Genomic DNA, 24,544 nt, shown 5'->3' on the forward strand with positions numbered 1-24,544 from the left:
ATACTAAATTAAACTTAAATATTTGTGATATTTTACTGATTGAAAAATAATCTTTAAAAGTTTATATCAAACTTAAGTAGCCAGATCCTAACACATTGTATTTAAATCCATTATCCGAATTGCCACACGCTTTTTGTGTGCACCTAAGCATTTATTTGAAATGTATATTTGCTCACCTGGCTTCGGCAGACTCCAAATTTATAGGCACAACTCGCGTAACGATTCGTGTGGCAGTTTTTCCGCTTTTAGCCATAATTTGGCTTCTATTGTTTTAGACCTGCGGCCACTTTTTCTGACACGAATTTGTATTTCTTTTTTAACCCGTCACCCTCTGAATTCACCCTCTTTGTGTGCCAAGTGGCGTTATGCGATTCAAGTTGCGTTTAATAGTTAATGCAAAGCTTTTAAGCACCCAACAGCAGTCAACAACAACATGGCAAAAAAATACAAAAATAAATAGAGGAAAAATAGGAAAAACTAGTGGGCGAAACTCAAAGTTTCCTATACCCTTGAATTGGTTTGTAACGAGTTTAAGAAGGTGGGAAGAATCGTTTTAATTTGTTTAATAAAATACGTTAATTGACTAATAGTACAATCGTAATAAGCAAAAAAAAAAAGAGCTTTTAACCATAAGAAGCTTACACGTACTTATATGCATTGTAATTTAAGCGTCTTTGTTTTTAGTTCAGTTCACTACATTAAGCGTAATAGTAAGTAAGTGCCCCCTAATTTTTATTTTCTCGCTATATGTACATTACTAATACTTCTCTACGGCTTTTTATAATGCCCATATACCCGCTTCTTTTCACCTTTTATCGCTCAACTGGCTCTAACTGTTGGAATTAAATTTTTAGGATTTTCGTTTGCAGACTGGGAGTGGGAAATTCTCGTCGTTTTGCACTGCAACAAGGCGAAACAAGTGCGGCATGTAATTACATTAGCTTTTATTTCTATTATGCGCTCATAACGTATTTTTTATTAATGCAGCGTTCCATTAAAGAAATTAATGGCGAACAAAAAATAAGGGTGCTGCAAGCTGGACCTGGCGAGAAAATCGAAAAGAGGGCTTGGGTGGGTAATTAAAAATGATCGGAAAGTTGAGCCAACATAATGATGTGCTTAGCACAAGTAGAGTGCAGCTGCCCGGTTGCCAGTTCCGTGCCCATTGCCCAGTGAAAATGATTTGCTCATTGGGCAGAAGAGATGACGATGACCCAACAAGTTGTTGAGTGCTCAAGGACCTGTGCCAATATTTGGGTCAACAAGTTGGAGCTCACATCTGGAGTACACAAAAGCAATAAAAATGGGGCAAGAACTAAAGGTGAACAAGGATAGATGAGGTGCATTTGAACTACATATATGTATGCTCTAGTGCAAAGTACACACACTTATTCACAATATAACTCATATTTGTACACCTTTAAAGTAATAATATACAGCTGGCGTTATTAAACAAATTTAAATAGCGTAAAGTTTCAGTACAAATGCAGGTTAATTAAGATTGCCCATCCTATTCAAGTTAAAAATAAATTTAAAAGCTTAGCTTTAGTTCAACTTCTCTATTATTGTAATGCTTCATAGTTCAACACTTTAGCAATTGAATATAAATCAAAAGAGAATTCTATAGTCAAGTTCCCCGACTACCAGATACCCGTTACTCAGCTAGTGAGAATGCGTGGTGGTGGCAAAATGTTTTCTGCAAATCGACAGAAAATTAGTTAGTTTTGGGCGGTTTTAGGGAGTTAGAGTGGGTGTGGCCAAAAGTTTTTTTGACTAGATCGACTCGGCTATTGATATTGATCAAGAATACCTTTTATATATATATATATAAAATATATATATATATATATATATATAACATATATATATATATATATATATATATATACAATTATACATATACATATATTATGTATATATACATATATATGTACTTTAAAAAATCGGAAACGATTCCTTTTGCCTGTTACATACTTTTCAACGAATCTTTGAGTAAGGGATATAATGACCCTACGAAAACTATATCTTTAGCATTTAATTTATTTTTCATAACCCACAATATGCAGTCGCCCCACTGCAGCAAAACCAGAAAAAATCAAAGCTGAAAAAACACTAAAGAATATTTAAGCGGAATCTGCAATGGACCTACCATTATTATACACCAAAAAAATCCATTTCTTTTAATAGACAATATTCGCCTCGCACATTGATATTCAAAAATTTTTTATAAACTGGGCGAAGTTTATTAAAAAAAGGATGATGGCAATCCCCCTTTTCTGAGTGTCGCCGGGTGGCCAGCCAATATTTTATTCATTTCATTTTGACATAAACTGTGAAAAGTGCGGTGATAGAAAGAATTGTTCAATTTTTAGTTATTGTAAACGATCGGCCAAGTGTAAAAATGGTTTTCAGTTCGACTTTGAGTTTATTAAAATTTCTTGTCCGTCGCATTTCACTATTGTTATGAAACGTCGAAGTTTTGCAAGCGAACGAGTGCGAAAACAGAAATTTTAGATATTTTCCATTGATAATTAAAGAAACCGACTGAAGCTGAAAATTGACTGCGAAATGGAAAACTGATTTTAGATTGGAAATTAAAAAAAATCTTAAGAATCAAATACTTTAGTTATTGAAAACAATTTAAAGGGCTCATGATGGATTATAGAGCACTTACAACTAACTAATACAACAAAAATCATTTATGTTTGTGTCTTAAATTTGTCTATATAATATATATTATATAGCTTCATATACATATGTCATAGGAACACATCCCTGAATATTGATGCTCATTGATTAATCGGATAAATTAACAAAAAATATACTTTCTCAACTGCTTTTAAGTTAATTTCGTCCTAAACACTCTTCCTAATCAGCCTTACTAACTAAATAAGCTTCTTATTGGCAGACAGATATTTCGAGGAAATTGGTATATAGGTATATATAGGCGATGCTGTAGTTGGCAGCTTGAAACTTGGCCCAAAGCAACTTGGCCCGTCAAAAGTTTTTAGGCGGAGCATCAATGCTATCGTCATTTTGCTTTGACTGCGCACATGATTATTACACGCGCTCATACACACTCTTTCACCCACATACACATATACACATACATATACCGTTTATACCCACACACTGACAGATAAACACATGCAAACTTTGGGCCAAAAAACTTGCCGCAAAAAGTTTTTAAGTAAACGGAGGGAGGAAAGGCGTAGAGGGTACGAAAAAATTAAACTAAAAACCAAACTTTAACTTAATGAAAATGCAATATTTGCGAGGGTTGTGGGTGGCCAAACTTTTCCTGCCTGCTGGCAATTTATGCACCAACGTAGGCCAAGTCAAGAAAATCAAAAAGAAATCAAGTTTCACTCTTCAGTGTCCCTGATTTATTCCATACACAATCAAAATCTGAAGTGTAGTAAGATTTTCAAAAGGGCGAAAAAGGCAAATTCTCTTGATTATGGCAGAAAAAAATAGTTCGAACGATGGACAGTACTTCCTTCAATCGAAACATTTTATCGATTTTAGACAGAACGAAACGGACACAGTGGATTCGGCTATGGATGTAGCTACCAGGCAAAGTGCATCCACCAAAAAGAAGATACATATCCACCAAGGACTAGGATCTAGAAAAACGTCAAAGAATATTAAACGGAAAATGTCGAAAGCTAGTCAAGACCTGAAAAGAACTTCTAAAACTGCCGCGAAACCACAGAAGCAAAGGTTATCACAGAGTTTTAAAAAAAGAAATATTCCGGAAAAAAAATTTGACAAGTTCCCGCAGGCGGGAGTTTCCCGAAAGCAGGATGGCAAATTCCGAACCATAACTATCAAAAAGGAAGCACAATGTCGTCTGCGAACTGCCTTAAAATTACTGGATATCCTTGAAGGGAAATATGATGACAGTGATAGAGAATGTTCGTTGGATTCTAAATCCTTACATGGTTCAGTAAAAAGAAATACCCGTCGATTGCAGACTATGCAGGATCTCCCACCCAGGGATTTCTTTGGTCTTTGCAGGGATTGCCGATCACGATGCAGAAATTGTGGCAGACGTCCTTCGGCTGTCCTTATGGCAAGACGTAAAAGATATTCATAAGGAAAATTAAGACTTTGATATGTCACAAAATGAATGATAAGCCCGTAGAAGTCGTATCTCTAAATTTGGTTGTCCTAATAAGTTTATAGCAAATATATAGCTTTTCCCTACAAAGTAACACAATTATATTCTTGAGTCAGCCAAAATAGTTGCTACACACTAGGAAGAGAATTTCGCATCTTTTGTGTCATCCCCAAACACACAGATACTTTTTATGCGTCTCACAGCAAACAGTTTCTTTTTCGTAGAGACTTGTCTAGGGGAGTTGGAAAAAAGGGCGCCGGGATAATCCAAATCTCATTACGCGCAAGTCGTACTTAAGATTAAAAATAATTATTTCAATTTCTGTGCCAGGCCATCGTCACGTAGTCGCACAGGTGGGTGCTTGGAGGGCGGTTGGTGAGAGCGGTCGGGAAAAAAAGTGAAAATTCAATTAGAATGCGCCAACTTCATGTGAACAGGCAGCCAGGCGAGTCTAACTGTCTGGCTATGGAGACGGCGTCCCTCTGTCTGGCAGCCTTCCCAAAATGCAGTGGCGGCATGTTTTATTACAGGTGGGTGCCGCAGTGGGTGGAAAATGGGGTGGAAAGTGGTGTGGAAAGTGGGGCGGAGTGGGTGGTGCTGGTTGTAGAAGAGCGGTAAGGCAGAGATCCACCATCGCGTAATCCTTTTGCCAGCCTGCGAGCAACCACAATAATTTGATTTTACTTTGCTTTAACTTCATGAAAAAGTTTCAAGTTTTTTTGCCACACACACACATACACACACTCACACCTCTGCCTGCTGCTTCTGATAAAGTTTTTAATTTTGCAGCTGAAACTCATTTAGCGCAACGAAAGTGCGAAACTGCGCCGGCATCAGAGGATGATACGTGTTTTAGGATCGTCTGCTGCATATTTAATGGGGTCTGCGTATCCCCCAAAAAAGGCATTTTAAAGACCCCCTCTTACACACAAACCTATATATATATTATATATATTATTTTTTGTATTATTTAAATTTTGCCTACACTCTGGCCCAAGGCGTAATGAAAGCCAGAAAATCAACTGAGTTGGAACTTTGGCCAAACAAATTTTAGCATGAAATTGCTACACGAACCGGATAAATACACAATCTACAAAAATTCATCTTCATTATAATGCCTGGTGGGGATGGAGTGGTTTGGAATGCATTTAAATAGGGCATAGTCAAGTGAAAATTCGGCGGCTATTAGGCCACAAACAAATTAAAATTGTTATATACTCTTGGTATGAATAAAATTAAAGGATTAAACTTTGCAATGATTTCGAATAATTAAATTATAGCTGAATATACATTTCAAAAGTGTATTAAGTGTAAATCAATGTAGGAGCTATATTTACATAGCTTACATACTCATCTGGCTTGGATTTTCAGTGTTTCATTGTAATATTTTCTGGCAACTAAATTAATAATTAAAAGTATATTTTGTGGATAGGAACAATCAAATTTCTTTGGTTTGTTTTCTTCAACCTAATTTCCAAAAATCATTTCGAATCGAATGAGTACAAATCCACATCAAACACTCTAAATTGTCATTTGGCAAAAGCTGTCGTCGTGATTGCGTTTTCTAGTTTACTTTTGATTGAATCCAAGTTCAATTCGTGGTGCTACTGAATTCCTGGTCAAAAGGAAATCGTTTTTCGGAACACAATAGTCGAAAAGCTATCCCTTGGCCAAGGTAAAATATTTTCTGATTGCTAAAAACAATGAAATGCAATTTTTTTCGCCCACAAAAAGAACAGCCAAACATTTCTACCCCTCGTCTTGGTCTTTCGAAAAGCAATTCTATTTGATGCGGTGGTAAAAGTGTTTGAATTTGAATTAATAGGATTAGAACGAAATGACTTTCAATGGGGGTAAATATATTAAAGTGCTTTTTGCCATCGAATTGAATGCAAATGTTGATTCTGTTTCGTTTCTCAAAAGGGCTGTGAGCAAACGCACAAGAATACACTCAGCTGACAGAGTTGATATAGGAGCAATCAGATTAGTTGGCTAAAAAATATTTCCGCATGTAGCAGCAGCAGTGGAAGTCATTTTAATTATCTCAATTCCCCAGGGCGCAGTTCAACTAATTGCCCTCTCCTGAGGCGTTATTCCAGCGGAGGGGTTGTGGAGTTGTTCAGATGTCACAATTAAACTATGGCCCCAGCCGAGGGACACCAAAAATTCCGCCCATAGCACTGAAAGAATTTTTGAAAAATAATTACTTTAGTTCTGGTTATAAAACGAAAGTTATTTTACATATTCGCATATTAATATGTTCATATTAAGAGCCACATGTATTGCCATATTATCATAAATTAATGTTTAAAATCAATGAAAAGAGCAATAAATTAAAAGAATTAAAACACCAGAAAAAACAATGGTTGTTAATTGATTTTGTTATTGAAGCTATTGATTGACATTTTAGGCCTAAAATAGATAAAGTTTTTTCTAAGTGCACCGCCACACTTTTGGGCCGCTTTGTTCCTTTGCCTTATCAGTGGCTCAAAATGGCAAAAACTGCCGGAGTGCCCCTAATAGGAAACCACAAAAAAAGTCCTGAACCAACTGAAGTTCGGAAGAAGGCGCGTGTTGTTTTGTCATGGAAAAAATTAGGCATTCCGTGCGAAATGTAGATACGAGATAATCATTTTAATAAATTTCACAGTGATAAATGACTCGACTTCCCCACTTTCTCTTGCCCACGTCCTTTTATTTGTCCTGTGCCCTTGCTCCTTGCCGTAGGCGTAAATTAGTAATAGGTGCTACTTAGGTTATGTCCTGACTAATTGATGAGACACAAACATCTGAAAACTTCAGATACATAACTACATACACACAAGCATTAAGCTATCGCACTCAACCATTACTAAATAATTTAAAAAAATAAAATGCTTGCATACAAAAGTGTTACCATTATTTAAAAACTACTTTATCGGAGAACGTTTTTTTCATCCATAGTTCTGCAGTTAACTTTGCCAACATTTCACTTACCAAAATGACTGCCATTGGAGCAGCTGCTAAACAAAACTGGCGGATGTGTCGAGTGTTTTTAATTTTCGCTTGAGCGGTTTTGGTTCCGCTTATAGCTCCCAACCCCCAAAAAGTCAATTGTTTGTTTGGCGCATTATGCAAATTATGAAACTACAAAAGAAAACTTTCAGGATTTTTACGCCATTTTTTTGTTGGGCCCCAGCTGTTGACATTTGCTGCCAATTTTCGGTGAGCAGGCAAGCAAAAATATTTCCCCAGATTAAAAGAAAATAGTTCTTACGTATGACAATTTTCCTCCGCTTTATTTGATATATGTTTATATAGTATTTGTATATTCCAAGACTTAGGGGTCTAGTACAATTCGATTCGTATCGTAGAAATGATGCAGCGCCGGTAGAAAATGTTTACCACAGTTAATCGTAGATCTACATCTAAGCTACATAATAAATATGCCATAATAATAATTCGATAAATATCTAAATATTTGGATGTTCATATGTGATTCATACTTAAAACAGTATTCAATATGCAACTAATCGCTAGTCGTAATTTTGGCCCGATATTTCGCTCGTATGGGTGTGATGGGAAAAGTTTAACAAAAAACTAGCTGACGATTGTAGCACATACATAATTAAATCTAAACAATTGCACAAAACAAAAACTCGCATAAATAACTTGTGACTTGTGTGATTTGATTCGATATATGTTCGATTGTTTTGTGATCTATGTATTTTGGTTTCTTTAAGTGTTCCTTGTGAGTGTTGTTGTGTATTTACATAAATGAACTACGAACCTAGAAAAATGAGTGAGATATAAGTATTAACAAATCATACATTTGGCATGTATTTTATGTAAGTGTGTATATGGCGGCCATTAGGAAACCCATTTTGCCAACTCATCCAGATATGAGCGGAATATCCTAGAGTTCCGATTCAACATCCATGTCCTGTTTCCACCGATTTTAGGCCAATGGCGTTGGCGACATTGTGGCACGTGTCGTTCTGGTAGGCGACTTGGTGGGCGTGGCTGCTCCACTGCTGTTGCCACTGCCGCAGCCACCATTTCCATGAAGCCGGAAAAGCTCACCCACCGTAATGGCCACTTGGACGGCACCTTTACCCTCCAGCACGTCGGCAGCGCAGCAAATTAGATTCTACAAAAATAAGATTTACACAAATACATTAAGTTTTCATTGTGTGGTTGAGAAAATTTTGGAAATCCTCCTTTGTATTTTGGGAACAGGCGTTTAGCACAGAAAGTGTTATTACTTCACTACGGAAGTAATTTTCATTGAATGATTCTATTCGAAGTATATAACTTTGTGTTAATAAAACCCAACCGTATTTTAAAGTTTTAATTTAATCCGAAAAATTTAAAAATAAAGTTTCCTAAAGTACTGGTACTCCACAGTTTGTAAGCAACTGCATCATGTTTCGGACAAATAATTAGTTGGTTTGAGTCTTGGCTCAGACACAATTGTTATAAAACTGTAAACGTTTAGTTTTTGGTATATTTGTCGTATATTTTGCTCTTTGATTTCACTTGTATATATAGCGCTTATTTGACATTTTGTGCTTAAATTTAAATGCAACGGGGTTCATTTTCATTTGGTTTGGAAGTATGCGAATGGAATATTCCACTGACAAATGTTGACAAAAAGTTTTGGCTTTAATTTGCATTTTGGAGATTTCTTATATATTTTTAGGTATATATGCATGTTAAATACGTGTTGATTTTCATAAAAAATGTATGACTGATTACAGCTGCCTCAATGCTTTGTCTTCCCTTCAATAATTTTGTTAGACAAAATATATATTTCTGATTTTAGACGCTAGATAAATATATATGTTTATCTTTTACTTCTGAGTGTTGGAGATTGTGTTTCTTTTAGAAATTTGATTAGATTTCATTTTTCATCGTTTAAGTACAATAGTATGCCTAAATTAATAAACTATTAATAATGTTAGGAATGTTGTTAGCACATTATGATGTTGGGTCATGTGTGATCTTGGTTGCAAATTAAATTGATAGAGAAAAGCGTCGTTTTAGTTGAAAAATTATTGCTTTTTAGAAGGAGAGATTGTAATAGATCATTTGGGCAGACAAGACTGTCGCCGCTCTTCATTCAAAGGCACTGTTTTGTGATTATTATTTATATTTAAGTGGTCGTTTCTATATGAAAGTGTGCGCATTTAAATTGATTCAGAAAAGAAAGTTATGTTTGGTGATGCAGTTTTAAAATATTCACATATTTATGTATTTTGACACAATTATTTTGTTATATATTAAAAACAATGCTGCAATGCACTTGACAAAATAGACTTTTCTCTAACTTCTCTCTGGTCAAACGAATCCTTTTCAAACGGCTACATTGGTTGGCTATAGTTTTATGTCTTCATTTATAACTGCTACAACTATTTTGAGTGTCCCTGCTTCAAGTAAAACCACACAGCTTCACCTTCCTCCAGTAGCTCCATCCTTACACTTACTACAAGAGTTAGCTGTCCATCAAACTGTAACAAGTCTCTTTCCTGCTCTTCATCCTAATCTTCAAACTGGTACATGTATATCGTATCTTTTCTATCTCTACCATAATTGATTTTCTTTATAAATAGAACTTAAATCGATTCAGTTTCGTTGTAACTTAGGTCAATCATACTTTGAATGGTTTGCACAAATTTAGTGAAATGAAGCGCATTGTTAAGTGTTTTTGTTTTCAGTTCAGCACGTTTTGAGGCGTGGCTAAGCAAATGTAAATTTCGAAATTGTTTCTTTAATTCTAAATCCAATTTAGAGTTCAATAGCTTGTACATGAACTAGGAATATGTGGTTACTCGGGGGGTATTTATAAATCGGCTCTATTTCAATTATTTTCTACAGGTATGCACAATCGAAGTCGTTGAAAGGTAGCTTTGCTTATAGTCGAGTTATATGTAGGTGATATAAAAATAAATATGTACTTATGAAATGCTAAATATAGTTCAATTTGTAGTATACATATAAATAATATAAATATGATATATATATTAATGTTTAGTCCGGAGATTATTATAAAATCTATTAAATTAAAACAGTCATTATTAGTCATAGTCATCATAGTCATAAAGTATTTGTGAATGTTACTTATTTTCATTAAAATAGTTTTGAATGTAAAACATAAATATAGAAAAGGTTTTTTTTGAAAGGAACTTTGGGTTTAAACGCAAAAGGAGCATTTGTAATTTCTGGAACTTATATTTGAACTATTCAATAAGAATATATTTTATATATGATTGTGCACACCCTTAAATAATCATACAGAAATAGGAGCCAAATATTGATTTGAAGTCTTTGCGTTTCCTCTCATTAAATGCCTCAATGTGTTCTGCTTGTCTTTTGGGGAATTTCAATTTCTTAGGCTAAAAATTAGGTATCGAATGTTTCATAAATATGGGACGTAATCCTAAGCAGTAAACAAAAGCAGCCTCAAGAACTCACTACCCAGTGGAAAAGCGCAAAAGCAGCTCTCTTAACTCTATTGTTTTTAGATCTTAACTCTACTGGCAAACCAAGGCGATAATAAAATCAAGCTGTACTATATAGACTAGCCAGGCAGCGGGAAAAATACCAGCCAGAGGAAGGTGGCGATGAAAACGCATGACAGGATCACTGTCAATGTATGGGAATCGTGCTTTAATATCGAAGATCCAGCTTCGTTGGTTTTTGCTTTTATTTTCTGCTCAAGCTCGAGTTCCTTGGTTTTCTCCTTCGGCAAATAGATGCTGAAGACCTCCAGCTTTGGTTTTCCACTCTTCTGCTGTTCGAAGAACTCGATCCGCTTGCTGATGGCTTCCTTGGTCGCGTTGCCCAGTGCGGCTGCATCCTTCAAGTCCTCTGATTTTGGCTGGTAAGGGTCCTCCTCTTGCTTTTCGTCTATTATTTGATAATGGCCCGCCGGTCCTGCGGCGGCCACATCGTGCTCATTCTCCACAATCGTATGCAACATTCTATTGTTATTATTGCCCTGAAAGTTATGCTGACCATGGGCACTTAGCAGATTGTGTTTTATTTTTTCATATGTCTTTTGCTTCGCCTTCAGCAGCATTTGACCCACTGTCGCTAGTTGCTGCTGCCGCTTGCCTATATCATCATCACGATCCTCAACCCCATCATCATTTTCAGCCCTCGGCAGGCCATTCTCATACAAAACGTGCTCTAGCTGCTGCTGTTGCTGCTGCAACAGCAACATCTGTTCTTGCTGTTGGCTGCAGGTAGTTGGCTCACTGAATTGCTCTTGCTCGAAGTGTTGCTGCTCCAGCTGAAGCTGAAGATGATGATGAAGCTGCTGATGATACGGATTTTCATCCATGGCAATCAGAGCGGACACTGTGCGCAGTAGGGCCAATGCATTGGGCACTCTATTAATATGGTTGCTGCTGCTGTTGCAATCGTCGCTGCATTGCAGGTGGCTGCTGTCATTGCTGCGGCTGATGCTGCCATCATCTTGGACATAAACATCAGCATCATAGTCATCGTCAGCACGTGGCAATTGTGGTTGTTGCGGTTCAATTTGTGGCACAACATCTTCGCAGGAGCAAATCAACTCCTGCAACCAACACCAATAACAGATGCATCAGTTTCTTGTTTGTATTCTTGGGTATTTTATGTGGGTGTATGTGTTTGTGTGTGTTTTTGTGTGTGTTGGGGTTCAATTACACTTAAATCTAAACTAAAGTTGTCTAGGACAAAAAGCGAATGGAAAGCACTCAGGATATTAAAGCATTCAACCAACGCCACCTTGAACCATTAAGCTAAACCATAACTTGAACTACAGAAGAAACATATTCAGAGTACAGTGCATTTTGAGTGAATTAAAAAAGATTAACTTTAATTTCAGTCAATTTCAACACGAGTATTTCAATAAATTGTCTACAACAAGAAAGGAAGCAAACTTCGGCTGGTCGAATAGAAACCTTGAATGATCTAAGGCTATTATTTTGAATTAATCCCTAAATTTGTATCAATTAGAAAACAATCTGATCACAAACATCGAAGGTAAATTTTTTTACATTTACTTTTCGATTAATTCTATAATTTTATATTATATAGTGATCCGATCACACTCATTCCGACCCATATTCTACCTTAAATAGAAAAACGACTGCAATACTATGAGACTAGTGCGCGTAAAAACGAACAGACAGACAGATTTGATTTCTGCAGGGTATAAAAGTATTTTTTAATAATAATTTATTTAACTCCCTTTCGAGATATTTAAATTATCTCCTTTGACTTTCACATTTCAAAATGCACTATACTTCTATGACAGAAAACAAAATGTTCTACGCACCTCATCTACGCCAATGCGTCGACACGCCTCCAGAAAGTTATCCACATTCCGCCGGCACCTGGCCATTGTCAACTTATTCTAAAATGCAGAAAACACAATAAATATTAATATAAAAACCTAAAAGGAAATCCGATAACACTTACGACACCGGGAGATGGCACATGAATGCTGGCCACTGATCGCGGACGCACATAGTTGGCCAAATGACACAGTATAACCCCATCCGTCAGAGCAGAGGCAATATCCACAGGCAACGTCATCTTGAGACGCGTCTCAATGATCTGTACAAGCAGCAAGGTAAACTATCTTTCTGATTTCCAAAAATTCTGCCCACACTTACAGTTCTCAGCTGTGACATCAACTCAGTCTCCTCCCTTTGGCGATCAAACTCCCGGCGCATGGTGAAGCTCAGCTTCTCCGCGGGGATGTCATGGTTCCAGGTCACCGAACGATGCGTCTTTACTGTGCCAAGTTTGGTGGTTGAGCTGACTGGGGATTTAATGGTGGTGCTACTGACTATTCCCACTGTTGTTTGGACTCCTCCACCATTGGACGTATTAAATTTGCTTGTGCCATTCTTCATGGGACTCTGTGGCTTAACGTAGCCCAAACAATCCGATGAATTTGCGGAGCGAATGTCGGATGTGGATGCTGGCTTTATTTCTGTAATCCGAGAGGGAATCACCTTCTGGATGGGTTTCTTTGGTATAACAACATCATCGACTCCATTTCCGTTCGCGCTTCCATTTCCATTCCCATTGTGACCAATTTGGTTGCTATTCTGTTTCATAATAGACTTTGGCAGTGTGTTCGAGGAAGATCCGTTTGAAATGCTCGGCGGTGACGGAGAAAGATCCTCGTCGTCATTGGGACTGTGGTTGGCATTCGGATGCTTTTGCTTATAGACGCTGATCTCCTGGTTGCGCTGCTGCTTAAGGGCCTCCTTGTACTCCCTGTTATTCGTAAAGAAATTCGTAAATTAAAAATGGATGAGCACAATTGCAGTGTACTTACTTGTAGGTCTGAATATTGCCAAGACCTTTTCCGGATCTTCCATTGGCGTGGTGAACAGTGCGCTCCTGGTGGTCCAGCATTATGTCATCGTCCTGATCTGGCGACGATCCATTACTGGAGCTATTCGAGTGTGCATAGCTTAACTTGCAGGGCGATGCTGTGGGACTCAAGGTGAGACTCTCATCCACAATGGTGCTAGTGCTGGAGGTAAGGGATGCGTCCATTAGATCCGCTTGCGAATGAACCGCACTTGGCAGCGTCCTGGGCAAAGTGGCTGCTGTCGAATTGGAAACACAATGCAGCGGTGAATCCGTTTTCGATTTAGTAGGAGCATCGTGCGACCAGCGCTTGTCCAAACCATCGCTGGTGTTGTAACCCGAGTCGACTTGATGCCTCCGCTGGTTGTTAGTGCTGCCAGTGGTGCTAGCTTCAAGAACATTGCCGCTGGAATTATGTCGAGGAGCTCTTCGCAATGTGGTGTACCCATCGTAGTTGCCACCTGACCGGGATCCCTTCTCGTCCTTGGTGGCCTGCGTTTCCAAAAACTTGAACACGTGCACCAGGCCGCGCATGCATAGCTGTAAGGTATGAAGCAAAGGTAATTTTTAAGAATATGTATTATATATGCATAAGAATTATAATATAAACTTACGCTTGCTGGAGGCGAGGTCAGAGGATTGTTCTCTAGCTGAAGCTCTACCAAAGTGCTCATGTGACGAATCTCGAGAGGCAGGCTAGCGATCTTGTTGTTGCTCACGTCCAGTGATATCAAACTCAAACAGGTAAGCTCTCTGGGCAGATACAGCAAGTGATTGCTTCTCAACGAGAGCGAGCGCAGGGATCTTAGCTCACCCAGACGAGCGGGTAGATTGGCCAACTGATTATACGAAGCATCCAGATCGGTCAGTGTCTGATCCAATCGACCCAGTTCATCTGGTAACGAAGTCAATCGATTGTTGGAAACCAGCAGAACCTGAAGAGGCAGGAAACAAATCTCGCGTGGCAGCGAGGACAACTGATTGCTGCGCAAATCTAAATAGGTCAACGATGATAGCTGCTTCACCGATTCCGGAATGCTGCGAATCGTATTGTGATACAGTAGCAGGGTCTCTAGGAAGGCAAACGTAGTCACTTCCTCGGGCAGCTCGGCAAATCTATTCCGGGAAAGATCTGTAAATGGAAGAAGCAGAGGGCATATATTAATTTGAATCCAGCTGAGGGATGTGGAGTGAACCCGAACCCTTGTTCCATTTGACACGCACTTCCATTTCCATTTGCACTCCACGCCACAGTGGAGCGCCTGACCTCAATCTGCCGGCAATTTGATTCGCCCCATTCCAGCCAACAGGAAGAGTAATGCTAATAAGGCCGCGTTACTCGACTTTCGAATGCCCTCTGGTGTATTCGATTTATTTATATTGTTTTATGGAATTAGATCAAATAATAACTAATCAAAAGAAAGAAGCGCACAGAGATTTGTTTTGTCCTTGGGGAATGTCGAAGATTTGGAAATCCCAGCATACCCTTTGGCATACCGGAGAGAATTTCAAAAAGTGGGCAAGTGCGTTCGGAGTGGGCAATTAATTTACTAAATGAATTTGCATGCAAAATGAGCGCAAACAGCACGAAAACTGCGACTTTGTGGGGGAGCGGTTATGAATAAATCAACCAAAAAAGAAGGAAAATGAAAAATACTGCGGCGGACAGGCAGGAGGTGAAATATATGTGTTAATTTTTAATTCAATTTACATTTTACATTAATATTTGTTGTGCTTAAAATGACGATTGTCGCCTTAATCAAATTACAAATTGGATTTTAATAATTTAAAAGACAACGTTAAATTGTGAACAAAGAAATGATAAATTGGGCAGATCGGTATAAGTGTTTTCTTCTTTTTGAAATATATGGATCTCAAGGATAATTCTTATATTTGGGTTTCTACACCCGGACGATAGAGTTTAGTTCGTGTTCCTTTAAATTTTGCGGCTGCTTGTCTCAGTCGCATACACGTTATGCTTGGGATATTTATTATCAATATGATCCGATATTGCCAATATCCCATATGAGGCCACTTGTTTTGAAGTTAGTTCCAAGAAAATTCAGTTTGTTAGGGGAACGAGATAGATTTCGATTAGCGGATGTAGTGCGTTTATTCCGAACCAGCTGGCCCACGATGGCATCCATTAGACAAAACTAGAAGGCAGCGGAGGAGATTGGGCAGATAGATCAGAAGGCTGTTGGTAAATAGCCCCATACAGGTCTATAAAATTTTTGATGTTACTTTCAATTACAACAAGGCATATTCAAATGGTAGAAATTCAGTATGTAAATTTGAATAATGCGGCCTGTCTGCTGGTCTACACTTCACCTTCTTCAAGTAGTTAAAGTACTTGGCAAACAGTGCGTATGAAGTTGGTGAATTTTAATAGCCATATCGTAAAAATTAACGACCCGCGGACCAGTCTGCCATTACCTCCTCACCTTCCTTCGGGCGCATTTTACGCAACTTGCCAAAAACACAGTGGAAACCAGAAATGAGCAACCAAAACTGGCTAGCCTGAATAAGTGACTGAATGATTGACTGACTGAATAACTGACTGCGGACTGGCGACAGCTGCGAACTGATTTACGCACGGGGGGAGTCACTGAGACTAGACATTGTAGACTATGCACATATATCTTCCTGCGAACAAAGGCGCTGAATGAATGGGAACTTGACTTCGGTAGCATCTAGACATTAACCTGCCACATGGAGAGCTCCTACTGCTGTTGCATACAATATGAGCTCACAGTGATGCAACAGTTCTACACTAACAGAAAAGGTAAACTTAAGAACTTTAAATTATGTGTGTCTTCTAAATGATTTAATGCAGATTCTCGATTAAGAAAACAACGTAGATTTGCAGCACTAAATTAAAAACTATAACATATATACTATAACATACATATATAGTTAGAAAGTTACATCTAGAAAAGAGTTGCATTGCCACTTCTTGCCACATATTTTCTACGAGTGCATTATCCTTTTTGTGTTGCATCCTGTTAAGTTGAATAAACCCTTGCCGGCCAATGACGTCGGGGTGGGATGGCTTGGGTTGAAAAGTTGTTCGAGGATGCGGAAATTGGATTTCCCTGATGCGGAGGCATCAATTTAGGACGAAATGGGACACCAGGACCGACTTTGTACTTTGAACCTGCGGGCCCGTGACGAAGATATTTTTTATCTCGAGCGACACCTGCTCAATTCTGCTTTCACTGGCAATTTTCCAAGAGTTTCCACTCTATTTCCCCGCTCATTCCCCCCTTTTTTTTCTGGCCCCAGCTGGCTTTTGGCCAACTTCAACGCAATGCGACAGGCGAAAATTTGTCTTTTACGTCTCGCACAATAAATCAAATTGTTTGACACGCCGAAAAAATGCAAAGTGCCATCATTGTTTTGTTTGCCTCTCTTAATACTCGCGTTACTTTTTAATTTTCATTTTTATTTGCCCGCCTGAGGCTCACCAAACCATAATGTCATAAATACTGCAGAAATTGTCCTCGGACCACGCAGGCATTTCATCCAACCTAAAAAAAAAATAGGGTGCGCCTGGGGATTCGAAACAAACATGGATTCGAGCAACGCCCAAAGTCAACTTTGCCAACTTCGGCGCACGCATGGCAATGGAGCAATTTGATGATGTAAGTGGAGCAGGGAACGTCTCGGTTATGACGCTCCTTGGAGGTAATGGGGATTCAAGCAATTGCATTTGCATAAATTCCTCTAGAAAACTGAATAAGCGCGTGGAAATTAAAGGTAAATGACAGCAATGTCGATTTAGTCATTTCTTAGTTCAGACCACCCATATTGAACTGCCTATTTTCATACATACGTAGCAGCTGATTGTTGCAATATATTTACAGTTTTATGATTGAAGGGATTAGGCCATAAAATGATAGATATGAGGATAAAGATATGGTATATGGTATACGGTATCAGTTTGATAAGGAACCTACTTTGATAAGCTTTGTTAAATGATATTTCAATATTTCAAAAACCTATCAAGAGGATCGATGAGTGTGGATTTCTAAAAATAAGTAATATAAATATAATTTCTTGCTACTGAAACTCTCAACCTTAAAAGTTCATATCCAAACATACCCCGGAGCTGGTAAAAAAGTTTATACCACACAAAAATAACCCCCCATGTGGCAGACATTGAGTGGCATTTCCATTTTGAAGGGCGTGGGCCCAAACCGGAAGAAGCAAAAAATTAAATTGATGGCGCTCCAACTGTATTGGCAAATGGAGCTTTATATCGTTGCCCTCAGCTGTTTCGTTTTTGGTAACGTTTTGGTCTAGCCATGTGGGCGGCGGATTCTCCACCAGGCTAGAATGGACCTGGAGCACGTTACCCATACCGTCGCTACTTTATTTGGCTTGCGTGGTATTTTATTTTGACTTTGCCGAATATGAATATGTATATGGATGTGGAAGCCTCTGCATGTCTGTACATTGATATTGACTGACCATTATGAAAACGAAGGGGCACAAACGGGCACAGTGGATTCTATTGATGGATTTATTGAAATTAATTTGTCTGAGTGTTATTGCTAAATTGGTGGGCCTTAAGTGGGGCGATGGGAATATGAATCATTATGCATAGGGCAGGAGAAAATTATTGGGTGCTCTGCAAACATATGCTGGAACAGGAAGCAAACTATATATATTTACATAACTGGGAGCCACACATAAATGCTGATAAGCCACTAAACCAATATTCACATTCCTTAAACTTTTTTTTTATCGCATAACATTTTCCCAGAATCAAAACATAGGCAATTCTTTTAGACTCGAAACCCCAAACGAGCCACTTAGCAATAAAGTTTTGTTTATTTATATTACACTCTGTGGAATTGTATTGAAAACCACTTGAGAAGCACTCTCATATATAGGGCAATGTCCCAACTATGTATGTGCGCACATCGAACTAATCAAAAAAAATAATATGGAAAATCGCATTGGGCTCTTGCCCCATCGATTGATTACTTTTTGATATTGAAAGCTGGAAGCACTCAAAACACAGATACACACATGTTTAGATAGATAGATACCGATTTTAATTCCCAACACAAACACACACGCCTACTTCCCTAGAAAATTGTGTTCTGTTCCACTTTGTTTATTTTAGACACTGCAATTTCGCGCAGCATTTCTTCTTCATCGCCGGTCTGTTCTTTATGCCCATTTAATCACAGAGCAAACATTGGAAATCTGTGTTGGCCAAGTGTAAACATCCAGGAAAACAAATATTTAACAAATATTTGGAAGCAGCTATGAATTCGTTGTTTTTCTTGCTGCTGCTGATTAATGTTTTTCTTCCAAATTCAAAGTGTAACAGCTGTGTTTTTCTAAGTCACAAACAAACAAGGGAATAAAAGGTTTTCCTCACAGTATTACCTCGTACGTAAAAGACTCTTGATATTTTGACATTTTATTTTTTACCATTTTGATTGAGCACATTTAACATACTAAATATGGGTTTTCGGTAATTATAAAATATTCCCAATAGATATAGCTAATAATCCATTACAGCGCGTGCCCACTGTAAGCAATGCTTGTAATCAGATCTATCTTTTGTTCTCTTAGATTCTCTTTTATGAGCGCGTGCTGTGCACAGCAATTAAGAAACTAGAAACGTTGGCCCGTCGCCTGTTAAATAATGCTTACATTTATAAATTAATGGAAATGACTCAATGCATAATTCGCGGTTATCTGTGTCAAGTTTGTACTGCCCTCAATTTGCTAAGATATGTACATAGATGCATACATATATATAAATAAATACGAACATATACATACAGCTACATAAGTCGTTCAACTGCAGATAAGCAAGCGTGGAGACAAGCAAATTGCATTTATCGCTGAAATAATAATGTTATTTTTAAACCGCAATAAGCAGAATGAGGGTGCATTTAAAAATGGATATAATATAAGGGGTACGTCGTGATCCATATGCAATGGCCAGGAATTGTGTATGTACACATGTAGTTTCTATTCATTGAATAATTTGTTTACCAAGAAGCTTTCAACGAGGCATAATATTAGTGTGGGAAAGCCAATTCCAAAATATTCCCAGTAACTTTTGGCACTTTCCACCTAAAATACGAAATATTTCTGTGGGAAGGTTGCCTTTGAAATGAAGATAGTGTTTTTTGATCAATAGTCAGTAATACATTTCCTTTGACATATCAATTTCTTGGGTATTTATTTCAGAACCGATTTTCTGGGAAGTACTTTATCATGATACCATCGCTAAGTCCGATGATTTTTTTTATGTTTTCCTTTCTGCATTGTGCATGCAAGCCATGAACCGTGCAGTTTGACAGCCACTGAAGATAAGCGACGTGCTGCGGCGGTCACATTTCCTCTTTTGTCTGCTGCAGACGGAGAATAAATAGCAATAAAAGTACAAAAAACCAGACTAGCTGTCTTTTTATGCTCCATCATATTTACAATGCAAACAACAAATATACGCGTCGGATACACACGACAAAAGCATTTCCCCTCGCTCTATAAGTTTGCTGTTGTTTTGTTTGCCGGTACTTTGACTTCCCCAAACAGAAAAGATTTCTTGTTCTCGGTCACTTGGCAGACGTTTTGTTCAGTCTGGAAAAAAGAGTATTGTGACTAAAAGAAAATGCAATCCAAGTGTATACTAAAAAAGCTTATGAACCCCTGCTTGCTATTAATGATATGAATTATTGTTTTGACGTAAAATATGAACCTCTCAATTTCGTAACAGTTACCAGGCTGCAATTACAGTTTTGTTATTAAATAAATAAATATTATTAAAAATTCAAACTTTGCCAGAGCTTAATATTGTTTATCGGTATTTTTAAACAAATCGAAGCTAAATGGACAAGTAAGGAAACGAAACTGCTTTTTTATAGTATGACACTGTGGATCCACTTAGTAACGATGGACACCAGGGGATTCCTTTTTTTGTGACAAATTGATCCAAAAGATTCTAAACGGCCTTTTTATGGCTATAAAATATCCAAGGGAGCGCCACTGTTAAACCGCTCAGTAACGAAGGACACCAGACGATCATTGCTGCTACATTTCCATACATATATATATATTTATTTTGAGTGAGTTTGTTATATTCTGAAACAGTTTTCGCTAAACTCCCTGTTTATGGCTATAAAAAGTCCAAGTGGGCAGCACCTTTGTCAGCTGCTGATTCCTAAGCCGGCGCCAACTTTGCGGTCTGCGCAGCTGCTGTTGCTGCTGCGAGTTGAAGTTGCTGCTGCATGTTGCTGCCGCTGCTGCTGCTGTTGCTACCTTCTTGCATTTGCTTGGGCTTCTCTTCTCACAATTTCTGCTGAGGCCAGCTGCAATTTTGTACCCGTTTTGCGCTTTTTCCTTCTCGATGCAATTACTTTAAACAATTTCCTGCTGTTGATTTTTCGCTTCACTCGATTGACTCTTTCTTGTGCCGTCCTTTGTCTAGGTTTTTGTTTATGGTTCTGTTTGATTTGCGTGACACGCGTGTTAATTAAACGCCCCAAAGGAATGCACAAAAGTGTGGCTACCTCCCACCCACACCGCAACAACAAATGATTTTAGGAAATGCTGACAGGCGCCTGCCCATTCCCCTTAATTTCATGCCATTTCGGGGGTTGCAAATGGCATGCGTGCAAATAAAGAAAAAAGAAAAATGGTCGGTGTATACACCCCCCCCCCCTCCCACATTTTTTCTGTTTCAGTTTCTTTGACTTTCTTTTGCTTTAGAATCATCGATTTCTTGGAAACTCGAAACCCTTGTGGTTGCAAGCCATTAAGGCTAAGAGCCGTTGCCACCTCTTAAAGTCCACCGCCCCCACTTGCGAAAACCCTTCGCCGAGGGTGGCTTCATTGTTCTCGAAGAGGCAATTTGTAGAGGTTCTTCGCTAGGGTGTATTTACAAATATTTTCCCCAAAGATTAACCCCTAACGAGAGGTTCAGCGTATCTCAATATTCCCCCTGTTTTCTATTTTCCACATGTCCATTCACACCAAAAATCCAGCATTTTAATTAGTAATTAGTCACGCCTTCGCAGTCGATGACTCAATTGCTGGTGAGAAAACGCATGAAACTTATTCGAAAATGAACGAAAAACCGGAAGCTCGTTGGCTCTCCATGTGGGGAAGGGTTTTCCAAAGAAGAAGGGATCGTTTCCCCATTTCGAACAAATAGCGCGTGGCCATAAGTCACGGATTGTCACAGCTTAATTCGAAAATCAAGTCACGTAGGCGGAAAACGGGGAGCGGAGTGGATTGGAAGGAAATTAAAAATATGTTTCCTAGGTTAGGGGGAGATTAAGTTTTATCTCTTTAAACACTTCTAGTATCCTAAATTTAATTGAAACCTTCCGAAATTTGTTACGTACTCTTTTCAATATCGAAGTGCATTGTTCAATTCAGTTTCATTAATTAGTCAATTTATGTTTGCTTTATAAAAATGTAATTTTAATTGAATTAATGGTAGACAAACTGAGAATTTTGTTTATTTTTGTTGCTCTTCAATTCCGGTATTATCCATCATCCAAGGCACTGGCTAAGTGGAATTTTTATTGAATTCTTTCCCTATTCTTTTACCAAATTAGTTTTCAATTTATGACACAATTTATTTTTATCTCTCTTCCACGGCAATTAATCTTCGCAGTCCAAAAATAAAAAGTTTCCTTCTATTCCAGACATTTCCACCGAAAATACATCAAAATACAGTGCGTCCTCTGAAAGGTGACATTCCACGTTCATAATAAGTCTTAAAATTAATAATAACATCTCATAGTTGGAATTTACTTTGTGTAAGTAATTAAAAGAAATAAACTAAAATAATTTTGTAGTTTATAATCTGTCTCGTTTCAATGAACATAATCTTCGATCTGTGAAGTATTGTTAGATGGAAAATTGCCATATCTCGCTTTTTCAGCGATTAGAATGACAACTAACCTTATCTACGTATCCTTTCGCCTTTCAGAGCGTTTACTGTATGTGTATACAACAAACACAAGTGAAAATCGATGAGAGACATGTCCCGTTGTGAGAACATCTGTTCGAGGGTAGCAGCAGCTGTGAGAGGGGGCGGGGTCCTGCGAGAGGGCGGTGAATTTTCTGGGTGGGTATTTCCCATTTACTATTTCTCCGCTGGTGCATATTTTTTGGTCCTAACAAAAACGAAAGTTGGTTGAACTTCGACAAAATTTTCGTGCCGGCTGCGGCGAAAATAAAAATAAATAAGGATAACACGAATAGTGCAAAGTGGCGAAGAGCGAATAACGGCGGTAATTATTGTCCTTGAGCGCAGTCCGAAAAGGGAGAGAATGGGAGAGCCGCAGAGAGAAAGAGCAGCTGATGGGAGGACAGAAAAGGAGGAAAAGGATGAACCTCCGACGGCTGCTGCAAATTATTGATTTTCAAGCAACAAAAGGAAAATTCGCCACTGCAATGGAGATGGAAAAACTTCGTTAGCTCACCGGCAACAAACCTCCTTTGCTTAAATGCCGCACCCTAAAGGTATACACATACGCCAAACATTTTCGATAAGCAACTAATTTAATTGCTTTATCAGTACTTGTACATATGTAAACTCTACTTTTACTTTTTCTGACGTCAAAAGAAAACTTTATAACTAACAATTTTCTAATCAACTTTAATACCATTTAACTTTGTAATATAAAAATGTATGCTTTTTCCAATAAAATGTTATTAACTTCGTACATTAAGTATTATTAAGAACAGTTTAAACTTTACTTAGGAAGTAATGAAAACCCAATTTTTTCCGGAGCTACGAAACCGGCTTGAAGAACACCTTTTCTTTGTTCTCCCTTACGAATATACACTATACAATAGCGGTACGCACCTGCGATGACAGTGTCGGTAAGTGAGTACTTCGTTCCAGTCCTGGGAAAGTCCTTCAGCTTGCGATTGGTCAGGATCAGTTCGCCGCTGAAGTGCGCTTCTTCCAGGATTCTTTCCAGGGAGCGCGTCAGCTGGGAATGACTAAGCAGGGCAGACGAGGTGGAGGAGGAGGTGTTTCCAGCGTGGCCTATTCCAGATCCCGATCCTGTTCCAGATCCTGGAAGGGAAGCCGACCCGCTGCCGATGGCGCTGCCAGCGGCGCTGCCGACGCCGACTGCGACGCTATGTAGGCGTTGGTAAACCGTTGCTGCCATTTCCCGTGTAGGCGTGGCGACACTTCCACACACTTGCACACACACACGCACGCGCTAAACTATCACACCGATAAGGAAACGGAGTGAAGTGCCGAAAGAAACCGAAACTGGAAACTAAATTTGCTCTATTGAAACGCACGCATCTCGATTATTTTTCATTTAGTGTACGTCTTCTTGGCTCATTGATAAGATTTCTCGGAATTGGATTTTCCTTTTGCGGCTTCCTTCTTGCTTCCTCTTCTTTGCCTCCTCGCACACACGCGCACTCACACACGCACAAGCTCACGCAGCAGACGAGCGACAGTGCACAACGAAAATCGAAAAACAACTGAATCGGTTTATGGGATGCTACTTGGGCAGCGCTGGAAACGTTGCTGTTAGTTTAAAATCGGCGTGCCTTTGAGTACTATCGATAAAATACCACAGTGCGCCGATGATACACTGGCTCCATTTTTATCGCAATTCGAAATGTCAACAATCTTACATTTTATAATGTAATGTAATGTTTGTTTATTCAGAATGATCTACCGTTTAGCATTTGCCCCTTCAAATTTAGGGCATTATTAGATTACTGAGTCGTTATTACACCGAAACATTTCATATAACTACTTAAAGAAAAAATGAACAAATGACCAGGTAACCTGGTATTGGAACCCGGCAATAAACTGGTTGAATATTAAAAAACCATGTTAGACTAAATTATAAATTCGTTAATTTGTCAGTTGTGTGGGCTCAGATCACAAATCTGAATAAGCTCAGCGACGCTTCCATTATTGGTGACATAATTTCATATTTTACATATTTATATTCACGAATAAATATTCGCCAATTTCCTACAGGGTGTTTTTGTATGACCGCATTACTCTAAAAATACCTCGGGAAAATATAGCCGCAACTA

The 24,544-nt window shown here is 38.5% G+C and overlaps 2 protein-coding genes and 1 long non-coding RNA gene across 5 annotated transcripts, besides 1 other annotated feature; 2 read left to right on the forward strand and 1 right to left on the reverse strand.

Annotated features, from left to right (window-relative positions):
- Nucleotides 1–902: 902 nt before the first annotated feature.
- On the forward strand, nt 903–1,375 carry lncRNA:CR44346 (long non-coding RNA:CR44346). Its single transcript, NR_124329.1, has 2 exons — nt 903–928; nt 988–1,375. It is a non-coding gene; the product is annotated as a long non-coding RNA:CR44346 (long non-coding RNA).
- A 235-nt stretch (nt 1,376–1,610) lies between these two features.
- Nucleotides 1,611–2,004: a mobile genetic element.
- Nucleotides 2,005–3,359: 1,355 nt separating this feature from the next.
- CG31804 (uncharacterized protein) lies at nt 3,360–4,215 on the forward strand. Its single transcript, NM_165211.2, has one exon. It carries the CDS (start codon nt 3,461–3,463, stop codon nt 4,097–4,099), a length of 639 nt encoding a protein of 212 aa, NP_724045.1. The 5' UTR covers nt 3,360–3,460; the 3' UTR covers nt 4,100–4,215.
- Nucleotides 4,216–7,374: 3,159 nt separating this feature from the next.
- Lrch (Leucine-rich-repeats and calponin homology domain protein) lies at nt 7,375–23,979 on the reverse strand. Of its 3 annotated transcripts, NM_135990.3 has the most exons (8): nt 23,334–23,979; nt 14,095–14,612; nt 13,443–14,020; nt 12,769–13,381; nt 12,572–12,709; nt 12,429–12,506; nt 10,707–11,684; nt 7,375–8,252 (listed from the first exon to the last, which is right to left on the reverse strand). In NM_135990.3, exons 1-8 carry the CDS (start codon nt 23,644–23,646, stop codon nt 8,061–8,063), a joined length of 3,408 nt encoding a protein of 1,135 aa, NP_609834.2. In that variant the 5' UTR covers nt 23,647–23,979; the 3' UTR covers nt 7,375–8,060. The 3 variants fall into 3 exon arrangements, with proteins under 3 accessions (NP_609834.2, NP_724046.1, NP_001286012.1); NM_165212.2 differs by lacking the exon at nt 10,707–11,684; NM_001299083.1 differs by lacking the exon at nt 7,375–8,252 and having other exon boundaries at nt 8,606–11,684.
- Nucleotides 23,980–24,544: the final 565 nt, after the last annotated feature.

This window comes from Drosophila melanogaster, chromosome 2L, assembly GCF_000001215.4.
Source record: "Drosophila melanogaster chromosome 2L".
Taxonomy (NCBI): Eukaryota; Metazoa; Arthropoda; class Insecta; order Diptera; family Drosophilidae; genus Drosophila; species Drosophila melanogaster.